Source organism: Borostomias antarcticus, assembly GCF_949987555.1.
Source record: "Borostomias antarcticus genome assembly, chromosome: 6".
NCBI classification, from domain to species: Eukaryota; Metazoa; Chordata; class Actinopteri; order Stomiiformes; family Stomiidae; genus Borostomias; species Borostomias antarcticus.
Genome location: NC_140239.1, coordinates 29,080,989 through 29,098,175, shown reverse-complemented (window position 1 = coordinate 29,098,175; position 17,187 = coordinate 29,080,989). Strand labels below are relative to the sequence as shown.

At 45.6% G+C, this 17,187-nt stretch overlaps 1 protein-coding gene across 1 annotated transcript; it reads left to right on the top strand.

Annotated features, from left to right (window-relative positions):
- Positions 1–1,591: 1,591 nt before the first annotated feature.
- Positions 1,592–8,352, top strand: LOC311310393 (cell division cycle-associated protein 4; the record flags this gene model as incomplete). Its single annotated transcript, XM_084439874.1, has 2 exons — positions 1,592–1,725; positions 7,677–8,352. The coding sequence occupies 2 exons, from the start codon at positions 1,592–1,594 to the stop codon at positions 8,350–8,352; spliced, it is 810 nt and encodes a 269-aa protein (XP_084296000.1).
- Positions 8,353–17,187: the final 8,835 nt, after the last annotated feature.

Below are 17,187 nucleotides of genomic sequence, written 5' to 3'. Positions count from 1 at the left end.
TCCGGGAATCGAACCCCATTCTCAAATAGCAAAGCCGTGGCTTCACACACTCCTTACCAATCTTTATAAGTACAACAACCATATCACAGAGCTACGATAATCATAACTATTGTAGGCTACATGGAAATTGAACTCTAGTCTCCCTTGGGAGAGCTGCAGCTTTTCTTATTTCTCAGGCTACACTGCCTGCACATTTTCCTAAATTTGCAAATGGAAGAATTTAGTAATTTCCCCTCAGCCCAGATTTAATCGGCAGTATAATTTCGTGACTGCATGTTATGTCTCAATCAGATAGCAGTTATCTACAACATCCTAAATTGCACACTCAATACATAAATATTGTGCGCGCGCACACACATACACATACACTTGCATCACGCATGACAGATCCAGACCCACGCACGCACACACACACACACACACACACTTGCATCACGCATGACAGATCCAGACACTAATGTGCTATAATAGGGCCACTAAAAGGTGACGTCTTTGACTTTGCCGAGTCCAGACCCCTCACCAATGCATTCCCCAGTCCCACAAATGAAGAATCAGTATGGTGTTATTAAATTAATCAATGTTAAATCACCTTAGATCAAATGTCGAATATCTATAACATCAACGGCTAGAGGGATATGTTATGGTTTATATAATACTTTGGGGTGGATATGTTAAACTTATTCAGTTATTCGATATTAAATCACATTCAAATGTGTTGTAGAATATTTATAACAACGGCTAAAAGGACTGGATTAGAGATTGTATCGTCTACTGGGGTCACGTTTTGCTCTGGGTAGAGGAAGGGTTACTCTGCCAATCAGATGTAGTTACTAGGCGGGCCTGAAATATCATTGGACCAATGGGAGCTCTCCCACCTGATGACCAATGGGAGTTCTCCCACCTGATGACCAATGGGAGTTCTCCCACCTGATGACCAATGGAAGCTCTCCCACCTGATGACCAATGGAAGCTCTCCCACCTGATGACCAATGGGAGTTCTCCCACCTGATGACCAATGGGAGCTCTCCCACCTGATGACCAATGGGAGCTCTCCCACCTGATGACCAATGGGAGTTCTCCCACCTGATGACCAATGGGAGTTCTCCCACCTGATGACCAATGGGAGTTCTCCCACCTGATGACCAATCAGCTGAAGTCCCTTCCCGTAGGTTCTAGCTGGCTCCTCACACGAAGTTTCAGTTCGCACTAGATAGCCAGGGCGAAGTTGTCTGACGTTACGGTCATGAAGACATCGCACACAACCTCGAAGGGGTTTTGTTTAGGAATGCCGTTACTTCGAACGTGAAGAACCTAGGGATTTTGGGGTTTAAGTTTTAACTTAATTATTAGCAGAATGTAGCTTCCCAGAATACAACCGGCTGGTATAGTTGTGTCTGTGCGTTCTTGTTCCAGCTTATCGAGGGGAGGACGGCTAGCTAGCTAGCTAGCGACCGGCATCGCAGTTAGCTAGCTAGCTCAACTAGTGAACGTTACTCACGTTGCTAACACCATAAGATACTTTAAATCGTATTTTACTATCAGTCAAACGAGGACATAGCTCTGCTGGCAGTGGCTACAACCAAACCATGCCATGGGTCAAAGGGAGATCATGCCATACGAGACCACGGTGAAGAGGAAACACGGAATTCAAACTGCTTCAATGTGCCGACTGGATGTCGAGGCTGCCGGGAAAGAGCAACCTGAAGATGTCCTCAACTCGTCCAGGTAAAACCCTGTCTAGCTAGTGAACTTTTGCCATAAATGTATTATAAGATAACTTCATCTGGCTAGTAAGTGGACTAAATAAGATAATCCTAACCGGCTACTTTACTTGTTATTCATAATGATTATGAAGCTCAGACAACAGCTGGCTAGCAGACCTAGCCAGCACGCGTTCACGACGAATAGAGCACCAAAGTAAAGGCTCAGTCTGCCCCAGAGTACAGTAAAGGCTCAGTCTGCCCCAGAGTACAGTAAAGGCTCAGTCTGCCCCAGAGTACAGTAAAGGCTCAGTCTGCCCCAGAGTAAAGGCTCAGTCTGCCCCAGAGTAAAGGCTCAGTCTGCCCCAGAGTAAAGGCTCAGTCTGCCCCAGAGTAAAGGCTCAGTCTGCCCCAGAGTAAAGGCTCAGTCTGCCCCAGAGTAAAGGCTCAGTCTGCCCCAGAGTAAAGGCTCAGTCTGCCCCAGAGTAAAGGCTCAGTCTGCCCCAGAGTAGAGGCTCAGTCTGCCCCAGAGTAAAGGCTCAGTCTGCCCCAGAGTAAAGGCTCAGTCTGCCCCAGAGTAAAGGCTCAGTCTGCCCCAGAGTAAAGGCTCAGTCTGCCCCAGAGTAAAGGCTCAGTCTGCCCCAGAGTAAAGGCTCAGTCTGCCCCAGAGTAAATGCTCAGTCTGCCCCAGAGTAAAGGCTCAGTCTGCCCCAGAGTAAAGGCTCAGTCTACCCCAGAGTAAAGGCTCAGTCTGCCCCCATAGTAAAGGCTCAGTCTGCCCCCAGAGTAAAGGCTCAGTCTACCCCATAGTAAAGGCTCAGTCTACCCCAGAGTAAAGGCTCAGTCTACCCCAGAGTAAAGGCTCAGTCTGGTATTGTAACGCTGTTTAGCCAGTGCTAGTCTAACCGGCTAGCTAGCATGGTTACTATCCGACTGTCCCAAGTTTCTCAATGTACAACTTCAAAAATCGATGTAACGTCAGATGTATTTGAAGTTAAGGCATAAGTTATAGCAGTCATAAGTTAATATTAGCTACCAAATCGGTAAACCATTTAATAAACTAGTCTGAGTCAGCTGCCCCATCAGCCAGTGACTCATTGTAACTTGGCTAGTTAGTGCTAGCTAGCTAGCTAACGTGTGATGCTTTGCTTGCTCTGTAGCTAACCTTAGCTAGCTATTTCAATGTAGTTTCTGTTATGTCACGGCATAACTTGAAACCTTAATAGCTGGCCCATTCACACACCATTCCTGGGGTTAGATTCCGATTTCGTCTAACTTTCAGTGGTTTCCAATCTATCGATACAGCCAAGATAGAAAAGGACACTTTGGTTTCCTGAGTGAGCTGAGCATGGACTGGGCCATCGAGGGGCTGTTGCGTAATCTAATGCCTGGGATCAGCTAGACGCGTTTGGTTGGTTTTGTGTGGAACTAACGTTAGCTAGATCGCTATTATTATATTATATTATTATATTATAGATCGCTCGACCGCTTGCAAACTGTGTTTGACCGACACGCGTTTAGTACATTTGGATATCAGACGTTGTTTCTCACAAAGCGTTTACAACGACTTGTAATGTGAGCTCCAATATCTCTGAGTCAGATAGCCTATCGTGACATACAGCCTAACATTACCTTTTTGGTGGTCAGGAATATTTGTTTTCAACTATTCTTCTGTTGAATAATCCCGTATTTCAAACCCCTGGTTTGGCCGAATGCTTATGGGAATCTCGTTTTCACTTCATGTCGGGGAATATGACTTACTGCTCGCTTTCTAGTCGACCTATCACTAGTTTTAGGAAACTTCTTTAGATTGACACTGACTGATACTGATTAATACTGAATGGAAAATGGCACAAAGTTGAAACCACCATATCTTCACCATATCAATCTTAAAGGAACTTTTTTTCCTGTTCCTTAAGGGATGTATTAACTGATCCTAACACTTACTAATGCCTTTGTCTGTACTGTAGTACCTCAACCCAATACATAGGTGAGGGTTTCCTGATCGTGTGTCAGGGATCTTGACTAATCCCTCTCACGTATGTGACTCATTGCACAAAAAAGGTTCTCCCACCCGGTGACAAATCTGTCCATATAAAGACATCCGTTCATGCGGGGTGCTGAACATTGCTGACGGAGACTCCACGCCGAAACATTCTCTCTTTCTGACCATTAAAATGGCAATTTAATATAGCCTTCCATGAGTGCCGGTCTCCCTTTTTTTCATTTGAACTTAACCAACCGGGCACCTGGACACTTATTCAGGAGTTGTGCGCTTTACCTCTTTTTCTATGCTCGCTGAACTGCTCATTACTTTGCTTATCAATAGTAGTTTCCGCCTCTTCTCCACTCCCCTTTATCCTTAGCACTTTCTTCTGTCCTCTCTCTCTCCCCTCCCACCTCCGCCCACCCCTCCCTCTCCCTCCCCCACCCCTCCCTCTCCCTCCCCCACCTCCCCCTCTCCCTCCCCCACCTCCCCCTCTCCCTCCCCCTCTCTCATGGTCAGAGCTGTCGCCTCCAGGGTTGAGAGGAGGAGAGAGCGAAGGTTTAGAATCGTGACTTTACTGTGTGTGATTGTACAGTGTGAATGGTCAAATTAAAAACTGAAGCCCATCTTAGCAAATTTGTGTTAAAAATGTGTTTCTGAAAGAATATAAGAACATAGAATATTACAATGAAAGACCTGTGAATGATAAAGGTTGTACTAGCCAGTACATGAGTATAGTTTATAAAGGTGCTCCAGTTACAACATTTGAGGTCTGATAAATCCTGTTTTAGTGAGATCATTGCACAAAGATCGGAATGTCCAGAAAATTTGCCTAATCATTCCTCCGTCCCAAACTTGCACTGTGCCCTGTACTGCAATCCTTCTTTCGTTAAGTGACCTGTCATTTTGCCTGCCAGAGACCCTTTTTTTTATTGGACTCGATTAGAAGTTGGTGAACAAAAAAAATAGGTAACTGTCTTAGTTCTGGTTTAGCACTGATTACCTAGTATCCACATCCACAAGTGGATTTACAGAGATAACTGGTTAAGCATAAGTTCACCTCTGACTAAATGTGGCAGACATTGAACAGTGGATATGGAAAGAGGAAGAGCACAAGTTACAACAACCTTGTGACGATGCTGAACTGTAACGCATAGCCCGTTGTGCCATTTCCAGTGTCTCATCTTTAGTCCGATCCCCACCTGAGCGGTTGTCGTCTTTTATCAGACACAGTACCGTTCCTCAAGCTCCGGCCTCGCATCGCGCACCGTTGCCATGGCAAGCGGGCAGTAGAGGCTCTGGCCCAATGAGAGAGGCCCGTTTAAAGCATGGCTCGCTGCCTCACTGCTGCCAGGCTGAGGCACTGCTGCCCTCGCCCTATTCCACGACACACGTTTTATCTTGCAGTGGGCCATAAGCAATTGAACTGGTAGTCAAATTTGATTTCAATTGTAAGGTCTGATATGAATTAGCACATTAAGATAGTACTGCATCATTACCACTCTGTCACTTACGTGTAGCCTAATCCACATTTAATGCAGCCTCCTTTTGGCATCAGAAATGCATAATTAAAGAGTTGGGAGACTTCCGTTGTGAGAATTTGAGTAACGGGTAATTCTACTCCTGCGTTTGCCTCGTATACGTCTCCAAAAAATGAGGGAAGCACAGCCCGGGGCGGAAGAGCTCTTCCCCCAGACTGCATTGCGCACTACTCCGTGAATACTAAGCTCACATGATGGGTCGGAAACTAGCGGCCAGGGCCACTCTTCATGGTGCTCTTATGTAACATCTGGCATCAGTCGCCACAAAGAGATCTACTGTCTTCACAGCATAGTGCACGAGGATGAACTCCAAACTGTATTAAAACACTTTTTTAAAAGGATTAACCCCCACTAAGCTTCTCAGATAAACACTACAGGTGCTTGATGGTACTGGTAGGTGTGATTGCGTCCTCTCCAGAGGTTATCCATATTCAGATATGAATATAAAACTGAATATAAAAAGCTTATCAGGGCAATGCTGTTCCTCTGTATGGACAGAAAGGGACGTCCATTGCTGCCGCCTCTGTAGCAGAGAGCAGTCTGCACTCCGAGACCCGCGGGGGAAGTCTGCCTGCATGCAGCTGCGTGTGATGGATGAGTCGCGGACGTAGACCCGCCTACAGCAGGGAGAGGGCTGCAATGGCCCCGGCTTCCTGTCGACGCCTCCTCGGGGTCTAATGCGCACTGATTGGAGGGCGGCCGGTGCTCTAGGAACCGCGGGGAGAAGGAGGGAGCCAATGAAACGGTCTCAACCGGGTTTAATTGTCACAGTAGTGTTTGATTATTTCCCCCTGTCGATTTGAGCAGAGGGATATTTTCATTCTGTCTACTCTCAACAATTCAGCTGAGGTGAGATCAAGGAATGCTAATGGTAGTAGCTTTTGTGGGCGGAGTAATTAACTTTTCGTCAGAACAGTCTACACCGGTTGGTCGGAGAAGGTTTATCGACCTACTTTTACCACCAAAGCCACACTAACCTCTTGTAAACTGATTCTGCTGGAAATCGAAAAACGAGCGAGAGACAGGGATGTGAAACACTGTGCACCCTCACTCAGTCCTCAGACGCGGGTTCTTGAGCTGACACCCAGGGGTAGATGGATCGCCATGGTGACTAGCACAGTGTTCCGGCGCTGTGCTCCTCTTCTCCCCGGAGAGGAGCAGGCCATGTGACCTGTGAGGAGCAGGCCATGTGACCTGTGAGGAGCAGGCCATGTGACCGGTGAGGAGCAGGCCATGTGACCTGTGAGGAGCAGGCCATGTGACCGGTGTGCAGCGCGCTCCCACAGACCGTAGAAGCAGACAGGACTGAACCCACAGCGCAACCACCACTGAATCCACCGGCTCTCACAGCCGGGCTTGAACACAGCCTCCATGTCACGTCACCCGTAGTACTTTGAGAATCTTTCTTTTGACGAGTTCACAGGCCGATTTTTTTTGCCATCTCTGAGTATTCACTCTAACGTTTAAGTAGGCAATAGAGTGAAATGTTTTAGAAGGCCAAGCATGTAATGCAAAAATAGCCTAAGCAAGATAACGCTGATGATGTTCAAGAGTGTAGTGTACCGTTTCGAGAGCACGGCCAGTGAACCCATTACATTACATTGCATTACAGTCATTTAGCAGATGCTTTTATCCAAAGCGACTAACAATAATTGCATTTAACGTTGGAAAATCCAATGTACTACTACTCGCCAGAACTCACAAGTGCATCTCCTTTCTAAAAGTGTCTAAGAGCATAATCTAGTGCTGAAGGCAAGAATAGCAATCTAAAATACAATGTACATTACCAGGTACATCTCTTCCTCTGGACTTGCACCACCAGCAACAGGGCTGCCATGCTGTCTAATGACCCCACAACAGGCCACGCCTCTAGAGACCACTGTCCAATGACCACACACCAGGCCACGCCTCTAGAGACCATTCCACAGAGTGTTAACTGCAGATTGCAGCAACGCATTGCTCAGTGTGACTGAAGGACGAGGTACAAGTGACAATGGAAAAAAACCACACGAGTGAACGACTGATTTCACCGAGGCTGAGAAATTTCAAGGAATTTCATTAATCAATAACTGTTAACCTTGACAAACAATAGTCGATTAATTGATAAGAACGTCCCACGCAGGACTGCATTTTGCTCTCTTCGTTTTTGTGTCTTCTTCCGCTGTGTCGTTGAAATTTCCCGGCATCCCAATTAGCCTTCACTACACGGCGTGGCGCCCTCATGTGCAGTCAGACCTTAAATCATGATTACATTTAACGCAACGTTCAAAAAAAAAAAAAAAGTTCTGTTCCATTAACAAGCAATTAATCGAGTAATCAGATCTTACTCAAGTAAATTCTTGACTCGATAGTCAATTAACTGTTAGCATCACTAGCTAAGATGCTGCTGTTGCGCTGAGCCAACGGTGCCATGCGTCTGATGCTTTTCCCCCTGCCGTTCCTTCTCAGGTGCATTGTGGGCCGCGGGGTGAAGCGCAAGCTGAGCGAGTGCGAAGACCCGGCCCGCGGGCTGGCCTACCCCCAGCAGAGGCAGCTGGTTCTGGACCTGTGCCTGGACAAGCTCCAGACCTGCCAGCGTCGGGCCGAGCCCAGCCTGCGACGCTCGGTGCTCCTGGCCAACACGCTGCGCCAGATCCAGCAGGAGATGAGGCGGGAGGGAGGTCCGCCTCCACCGCCAGAGGCCCAGCCCGCCCCCTCGCCGCTCCGCACGCCCACGCCATGCCCCGAGCCCCCGCCGGACAGCTCCCCGTCCCTCCCCTCGGCGCCGGGCGGCGGCGAAGACGCGGAGAGGGACGCCCCGTCCCCCGCCTCGCCCTCGGAGGCGGAAGGCAGGGCGTCCGACCTGCTGTTCGGCTCCTTCGAGATTTCAAACTCCACCAGTTACCTGACGGACCTGCAGCTGGACGACATCTTCGAAGACATCGACACCTCCATGTACGACGCCACGGACTTCTCGGCCCTGGCGTGCCCCGCCTCCAGAGGCGGCGGCGGCGCGGCGGCGTTCTCGGGGGCCGACGACCACCTCAAGGCGTTCTCCAGCTGCACCTCCTCCAGCACCCTGCAGCGCCGGCTGATGGACCTCAACGATCTGGACCACATCATGGAGATCCTGGTGCACTCATGACCGACTGGACCTGCTCACTCCTGACTGGACCTGCTCACTCCTGACTGACTGGACCTGCTCACTCCTGACTGACTGGACCTGCTCACTCCTGACTGACTGGACCTGCTCACTCCTGACTGACTGGACCTGCTCACTCCTGACTGACTGGACCTGCTCACTCCTGACTGACTGGACCTGCTCACTCACTGTGAAGACTGCTGTCTGCCATTTTACCAGCAGGGGGTTGGAATAATGACTTCAATTTTTTTTCTTCTAATGTACATTTCTATTTTTTATACAAAGAACTTGATATATTTATGTAAAGACTATACCTGCCTGATACCCTTCTACTGTATGATGAATGCACATTTTTGGTGGCAAGCTGGTGCCATCTTTTTTCCTATCGAGATAATATGCAGGGACTAAAGCAACACATACAAAGTATTACCATTGAGACTTATTTATATCGGACCGCTATTCACCAGTGCATTCTTAGGAGGACAACCTGTGGAACCAGATGTCGAATTGTATTTTTATGGAATCCGTAATGTAATTCTGGAGCAGTGCAACTAGGCTATCAATAATTATAATTATCAAACCGGGACACACATATTCACACTACCTCTTTAAACAAAGAGCTCTCTATTTAAAAAAGTGAGGCACTCACTTGTTTTACATTGTAATTGGTCTAGTTTATTTTACTCTGAAAACTGGCGATTGCCAGTTATGTCGATTTAGAGCACCAGAGATAATTGCTTTTCTCAAAGCATAGCTGATTATTCCACAAAATCATCACCGATGCCTTGTCCGTTATCGTCATTGAGAACGAGTGGCGGTGAGACCAATGTTTACGCTGCCAGTACTTTCTAGAAACATTGACTTGTCGTGTTGTTTGCTCACCTGAGATTATATTTCAGAATCTCAAGCGGACATCATCACTCATCGGTGTTCAAGAATGATCAGCGTGTTTTATGATGGACTCTATCGATTCATTCGAGCGTGTGACAGTGTTTGCATCGTTGAACTGTGCGCCGTTACAATCGAATACGATGTGTATTTTACATTTGAGATTGTTGAAAATGCAGACGCCGTCTCATCCCTCTAAAGAGAACATAGTGCCTATAACGGAGGAGACAGACTGATGATGGTGGCCCTGCCCACTGTGGACCTGCACACGGACCCCAGCCTCTGGACAAGTGACAACACGAGACGCTGTTTGTAAGTGACTCTTTTTGATGCGACACTCAGTCCTTATTATAAGCCAGTCTAGCAGAATGGTCTGTGTACACCAGTCTGTCCACGACCCCCGAGCACACTCCCCCCCACCGCCCCGCCAAAGACTAACGCTGCAGAGAGAAGAGCGAGCGTCTTCTGCGGACGCCTCGCGCGCCGTGGTCCGACGCCACCGCTTCTGAATGTCCGGCATCAACCGCCCGTCGCCGAGTGGAGTTTGAATACTTTGTACTCTCTTCATGGCCTTGCTTTATCTCTTACAGCCAGTAATGTGATTGGACTCTGCTCCCAAGAAAACGCAAGTCACGGATGGGTATGGAGGTTACGTAACTAAAGGGTTGTCGGCTCCAGCCATTCCCCCAAAGCAGCAGGAAGCCGTAACTCGCGAAAAACGCGCGGAGGGGACTTCCGCCCCAACACTGCTTCATGTCAAAGGGCAAAACAGCCTGCATGTGTTCTAAGAGACGGGCTAGCAGAGCTTGCAAGCTGTTTTTTTCTTCCGAGGACGGCGCTCGGACGGGGGAGGGTAGAGGAGAGAGGGATTAGGGGGTTGTGGGTGGGGGGGGGGGGGGGGTAGTAGGTCCAATCACGTGGAGGTCCTTGCTTGTGGAAAAGGCTACACTGAGAGTTTCACAACAGCTGGTATGTGTGCGCCAAGCTCCGCCCAGAAGGGGGGGCCCCCCTCTGACTCCATATCCAATAGGAATGCAGGGGGGAGGAGCTAGGGACCCCAGTCAACTTGTATGGAAGCGAATAACAAATGCAGGCAGCCTGACGCAGTTTCTTCCCTCGCTGTGGAATGCGCTCCCGTTCCTGGCTCTGGTGACAGAGGGGTTCACACAAGTACTCGGCTACTGTCCTTCACTTCCATTTCTAACCACGCGTCCTACAAAACCTCCCAAACGCAGTTAGATTAAACGCATCAAATGTATGAGAGGAGTCGCAATGATCTTTATGCCCCTCATACTCAGTAAAGGCCAATATGAGGACAGACTGACGCGGGATAACTGGTACTCCTGTTGTGAAGCTCTCAAAGTAAACAACCCTCCCAGTTAAAGCTCTCATGATGACACGACGGACCCCTCCCAGTCCTTCCAGCGCCCCAGTATGGCTGCCCACACACAGCCCCGCCCTGAGGGGCCCAGGCATCCCGCTCACCCCCCCCGAAAAACATCGCCACAAGCACCGACAATAAACCAAGGAGACATATTTATCACACTGTCAGCATTCTTCAGTGGCCTCTCCCTACTCAAACTGCTGAGAGCCGTGCATCACGATGAGTTCGTTTCTTAAAGCTGTGGATGCTTTTTATTTGTGTTGTACATTTGTATTTATACATTTTCCGTGTGATAAGTTTGTTTATTTTGATGACGAGAGATTAAGATAATATATTGCATTTATTTATGAGACAATGTTCTGGGGCTTTTGTAGCAGAATTCCTGCCTCATGTTTGTTTCTGTTGAATAGATGATAATGTAAAAACAATGTCTGTAAATACTTGTTGTGGATCATGAAGAGGTTATTATTATTATTATTATTATCAGAAGTTTTATAGGTTTTAAGATGTATGCAACTTGGTCTTCCCTTCAGACAATGGGATTCTAACTAAAGAGATGATTGAGATGAACCAGGATGAACCAGGCAGACTCGCTGTCAGATTCTCACCCCGTCATCAAACTGAAGCAACACAGCTCACTTTAACAATCAAGAGTTCTGGTCTGTGTACCAGTAACCCACCAGTAACAGGGGCATCAGAACACCACTGGTTTCTCATAATGTCCCCAGATTACACTACAGTATAATCTCACTCAATCCTAGTCTGTGGACTGGTTATCCATTATTTAAACTCCCCGTTATTACACCTCTCCAATGCTTGTATTGCAATTGAGTGAAATTGATATTATTCCATATCAGTCTAAAGTATTTTGTGCTCTCAAGTCAAGGAACAAAGGTAAATGTAGAAAATATGAGAATGCAAAATTAATCATTTTTGTCCCAAGTGCAATATGAACTCAAGCTAGAGTGAAAACCCACCATTTCTTGTAAAAAGAGATCTTATGTTTGTGAGTTATCTATATTTGGTACTAATTCCTTGATCCTGCCCTCTGAACAATACTGGTCTGATGCTACTTTCATTTATATTAATCACCCCCCTGTCTAGCTCTAACCATAAGAACTGTGTGTGTTCTGTACATAAAAACAAGCTATTTTGACACATTTATACTCTATGCAATATTATTGTAGCAGTTCATTAAATTTTAAAAAAAGAAAGAAAAAAAGGCTGTGGTCTATTCATTTATATACTTTCTCAAGCATTTTGAATTGAGTGTTTTCTTTCTACAAATGTACCGTGAAAATAGAAGGAAGCGAAAGAGACCGAAGAGTCTCCTTGTCAGAACCACAAAGGAAGCAAAACAGCCACTGGTCTTGTCCAATAATGATTGTGTGTAAACACCGCCCCCTTGTGGTGGATAGATGAAAATACCCGTTGATTTTAGAATCATGGAGTAGGAGGAAAGAAATTAGATGAAATTGGAATTTGCGGCGGGGTGGTCTGAGAGATTGACATGGGTCAGTAAGAATGAGAATAAACTCAAATTAATATATTCAGGCAATACTGCTTTACAGATGGGACAGAGACTTAAACTGATGATGCTGTGTGCTGAATTTGATGGCCGTCAACCAGAGAGAGCCAAGGAACCAGCCCACCAGTTAAAGGAGAAATACAGCATTCAGAAACCTGTAACGGTGTGTGTGTGTGAACCTTAGAGCAGCAGTGAGTAAATTCCCTGCCAGTCTGTTTGAAAAGCAGAGAAATAATGTATGAATTTTCCCCTAAAATGTATGGAGGCGTAGTAAGTAGCATTATGAGAAAAAATAGAAATATAAGACATGTCGTCAAAGTATTTCAATATCTTATTTCTGTTATAGTATGTTGTGATAAACGTTCTTATGATGACGGGGTAGCATGGAACATTATTGGCTATAATAGGCCTAATGAACACAATAATAGTGATAGTAATGCATGGCATGACGTAGAGGTTCTGCTGTCAGCCATATGGAGAGCTTGTACACACACACACACACACACACACACACAGCCAATCAGGCTAGCGTTTGAAGTGCACCTGTACCCCGTTCATGCAGCTCATCGCGCCTGGTCCCACCCTGGGTTTAGTGAGTCGATACGTTAACAATATCCTATAATTTAACCTAATTTACTGTTCGCATGATTGCAGATGTATATGAACATCTGATGTGAAAAAGAGGCATATGAATACTGGGACACGGTGATACACCCACATCCAGTATTGAGTTGAGTTGGGCTTGGGTTTAGGCTGGGCTGGGGGGTGGGGGGCTGGTACAAGGTTGTTGAAAAGCACCAATCAGGGGAAGGATAGAATACACGGAGCACATTTTCTGTCTTTTCTCTGGCCACAAGGCACAAATTGCACAAACAACCACATTTTTACTACATAGGTCTAGGTGACCCCAGCGGTGAAGTACTCCTTTAACTCCATCATACAAAAAAAGTAAACGGTCAAGGCAGCCCAAAGTCAGAGAGGCCACCAAGAGGCCTATGATAACTCTGAAGGAGTTCAAAGTCTTCCATGGCTGAGATTGGAGAAACAACAGCCCAGACTCTTCACAAGCCTGGTCTAGATGGAAGACGGCCCCTGTTGAAAATAATACACAGAATCTCAGCTGGAGTTTGCCTGAAGGCATGTGGAAGGCTCTGAGTCCAAGATTTCATAGTCTCTTTTTGGCCTCAACACTGAAGCGCTATTGGCACAAGCCTAACACTGAACATCAACCTAAGAACCCCATCCCTACCGTGAAGCATGGTGGTGGCAGCATAATGTGGGTTCTCTAGCAGGGACAGGAAACCTCTCAAAGATAGAGGGCAAATTTGAATGGAGCAAAGTACAGAGACATTCTGGAGGAAAATCTACAGTCTGCAAGAGACCTGGGACTCAGGAGAGCATTAATCTTCCAGCAGGACAAAACATTGGACCTACAGCTAAAACCACACTGGAGTGGCTTAAAAAAAAGTCACAATCCTGGAATGGCCCAGTCAAATCCCAGACCTCAATCTAATTGAGAATCTGTGGCAATACTTAAAAAGGTTCACATAGGGCCCCCCTCCAGCTTGATGTAGCTTGAGCAATTTTCCAAAGAATAGAAGAAAATTGCTTCATCCACATGTACAAAGCTGTGCTAAGACTCAGCTGTAATAAAGCCAAAGGTGCTTTTACCCAGTATGAACTCTTTCTCGATTTCTTTCCACTTTGACAAAAAAAAACAATTAAATCTATTTTGATTCCATGTTGTAACACAAATGTGAAAAAGTCAAAGGGAGGTGGGCTAAGACTGTTGCTTCATTCAGCGGTAATAAGTTTGGGCAATCATGCCTCTCAGGACCACACCAACAGAAGAGAGTGGTAGAAATAACAGAGACCAGTTTCCTAAATATTACCTCAGATTTGATGTTCTATATAAACCTGTAGCACCGCCTAGTGGACAAAGCCACAACTGCAGGCCAGCACTGCTATGAAACATATTTTACTCAAGTAACAAAACATCACAATATACCGAGTGCCACCGTACTTCAGTATTCAAAAGGAGTGAATTTTTTTGTGTCGTTAGACGATGTTGAGCCGAGGGGTGACCATGCCTCCCCTGCCAATCTGCCCAGGGGTGGAAAACCCCTGGACTTCAGCAGAACCATCTGAACCAGATGATACAGGAGTTTTACCTTGACACTTTAGCCTTTTGATCAAGAGTGTGACAACGAGTACTGGGAGTGCTGGTTGAAGGTGTAGAAGGAAGTTCCCTCGACTGTAAATCTTCTTCTCTATAAGCAGCACTGGGAGTGCTTAGACAGGGCAGCTCACAGGAAGCAGGACCGTCCCACCCGGGGCGTCCCAGATACCGCCTGATAAACTGTGAGATTTAGACTCCTTAAAGCTAAGATCTGTCCCATTTAGTTTAAACATGTTATTACACAGGGTTACTGTATGTGGTGTCCGGTGGCACTTCAGGGATCTTTTACTATAAGATCGATTTAATAATCCTCTCTAGAAGTGCAGATTGCCCCCCTAGAGTGGGGATAGCAGCCAAAACAGTGTCTATAAAATCCTAGGAAAGGGAGTTAATAAAGATAGTTAATAAAGAGAGTTAATAAAGGGAGTTAATAAAGATAGTTAATAAAGGGAGTTAATAAAGGGAGTTAATAAAGGGAGTTAATAAAGGGAGTTAATAAAGAGAGTTAATAAAGGGAGTTAATAAAGATAGTTAATAAAGGGAGTTAATAAAGGGAGTTAATAAAGAGAGTTAATAAAGGGAGTTAATAAAGGGAGTTAATAAAGGGAGTTAATAAAGGGAGTTAATAAAGAGAGTTAATAAAGAGTTAATAAAGAGAGTTAATAGAGTTAATAAAGGGAGTTAATAAAGATAGTTAATAAAGGGAGTTAATAAAGGGAGTTAATAAAGAGAGTTAATAAAGAGAGTTAATAGAGTTAATAAAGGGAGTTAATAAAGGGAGTTAATAAAGGGAGTTAATAAAGAGAGTTAATAAAGAGAGTTAATAAAGGGAGTTAATAAAGGGAGTTAATAAAGAGAGTTAATAAAGAGAGTTAATAAAGAGAGTTAATAAAGGGAGTTAATAAAGAGAGTTAATAAAGAGAGTTAATAAAGAGAGTTAATAAAGGGAGTTAATAAAGAGAGTTAATAAAGAGAGTTAATAGAGTTAATAAAGGGAGTTAATAAAGGGAGTTAATAAAGAGAGTTAATAAAGAGAGTTAATAAAGAGAGTTAATAAAGAGAGTTAATAAAGGGAGTTAATAAAGAGAGTTAATAAAGATAGTTAATAAAGAGAGTTAATAAAGATAGTTAATAAAGGGAGTTAATAAAGGGAGTTAATAAAGGGAGTTAATAAAGAGAGTTAATAAAGAGAGTTAATAAAGATAGTTAATAAAGGGAGTTAATAAAGGGAGTTAATAAAGAGAGTTAATAAAGGGAGTTAATAAAGAGAGTTAATAAAGGGAGTTAATAAAGGGAGTTAATAAAGGGAGTTAATAAAGAGAGTTAATAAAGAGAGTTAATAAAGAGAGTTAATAAAGGGAGTTAATAAAGGGAGTTAATAAAGAGAGTTAATAAAGAGTTAATAGAGTTAATAAAGGGAGTTAATAAAGAGAGTTAATAAAGAGAGTTAATAGAGTTAATAAAGGGAGTTAATAAAGAGAGTTAATAAAGAGAGTTAATAAAGGGAGTTAATAAAGCTGAAGCAACAGTTCTCCCTTCATATACAGTAGTCTTTTACTCTAACTATAGGGTTTGGGTTTCTGTATAAAAAGATCTTGATTAGAGTTATAAAACTGCGTATTCACTGGTTGAGGAGCCAGTTCCCCAAGAGGTAGAGAAGGACTGTAGTCCCCAACTCTTCAATGAGCTATTCAGCTGGTCTCACAATGACATATGCTTTAGAAATACAATGAATGATGTATTATTATAATGAAGCTAGGATAAATCCGTATAAGCCGAGAACCTCATATGGGTTACTGTACTGTTGTGACCCCTGGGTAGCTGGTGTTAGTGTAGGTGACCCCTGGGTAACTGGTGTTAGTGTAGGTGACCCCTGGGTAACTGGTGTTAGTGCAGGTGGCCCCTGGGTAACTGGTGTTAGTGTAGGTGACCCCTGGGTAACTGGTGTTAGTGTAGGTGACCCCTGGGTTACTGGTTAGTGGAGGTGACCCCTGGGTAACTGGTGTTAGTGTAGGTGACCCCTGGGTAGCTGGTGTTAGTGTGGGTGACCCCTGGGTAACTGGTGTTAGTGTGGGTGACCCCTGGGTAACTGGTGTTAGTGTAGGTGACCCCTGGGTAACTGGTGTTAGTGTGGGTGACCCCTGGGTAGCTGGTGTTAGTGTAGGTGACCCCTGGGTAGCTGGTGTTAGTGTAGGTGACCCCTGGGTAACTGGTGTTAGTGTAGGTGACCCCTGGGTAGCTGGTGTTAGTGTAGGTGACCCCTGGGTAACTGGTGTTAGTGTGGGTGACCCCTGGGTAACTGGTGTTAGTGTAGGTGACCCCTGGGTAACTGGTGTTAGTGTGGGTGACCCCTGGGTAACTGGTGTTAGTGTGGGTGACCCCTGGGTAACTGGTGTTAGTGCGGGTGACCCCTGGGTAACTGGTGTTAGTGTAGGTGACCCCTGGGTAACTGGTGTTAGTAGAGGTGACCCCTGGGTAACTGGTGTTAGTGTAGGTGACCCCTGGGTAACTGGTGTTAGTGCAGGTGACCCCTGGGTAGCTGGTGTTAGTGTAGGTGACCCCTGGGTAACTGGTGTTAGTGCAGGTGACCCCTGGGTAACTGGTGTTAGTGTGGGTGACCCCTGGGTAACTGGTGTTAGTGTAGGTGACCCCTGGGTAACTGGTGTTAGTGTAGGTGACCCCTGGGTAACTGGTGTTAGTGTGGGTGACCCCTGGGTAACTGGTGTTAGTGTAGGTGACCCCTGGGTAACTAGTGTTAGTGTAGGTGACCCCTGGGTAACTGGTGTTAGTGTGGGTGACCCCTGGGTAACTAGTGTTAGTGTGGGTGACCCCTGGGTAACTGGTGTTAGTGTGGGTGAC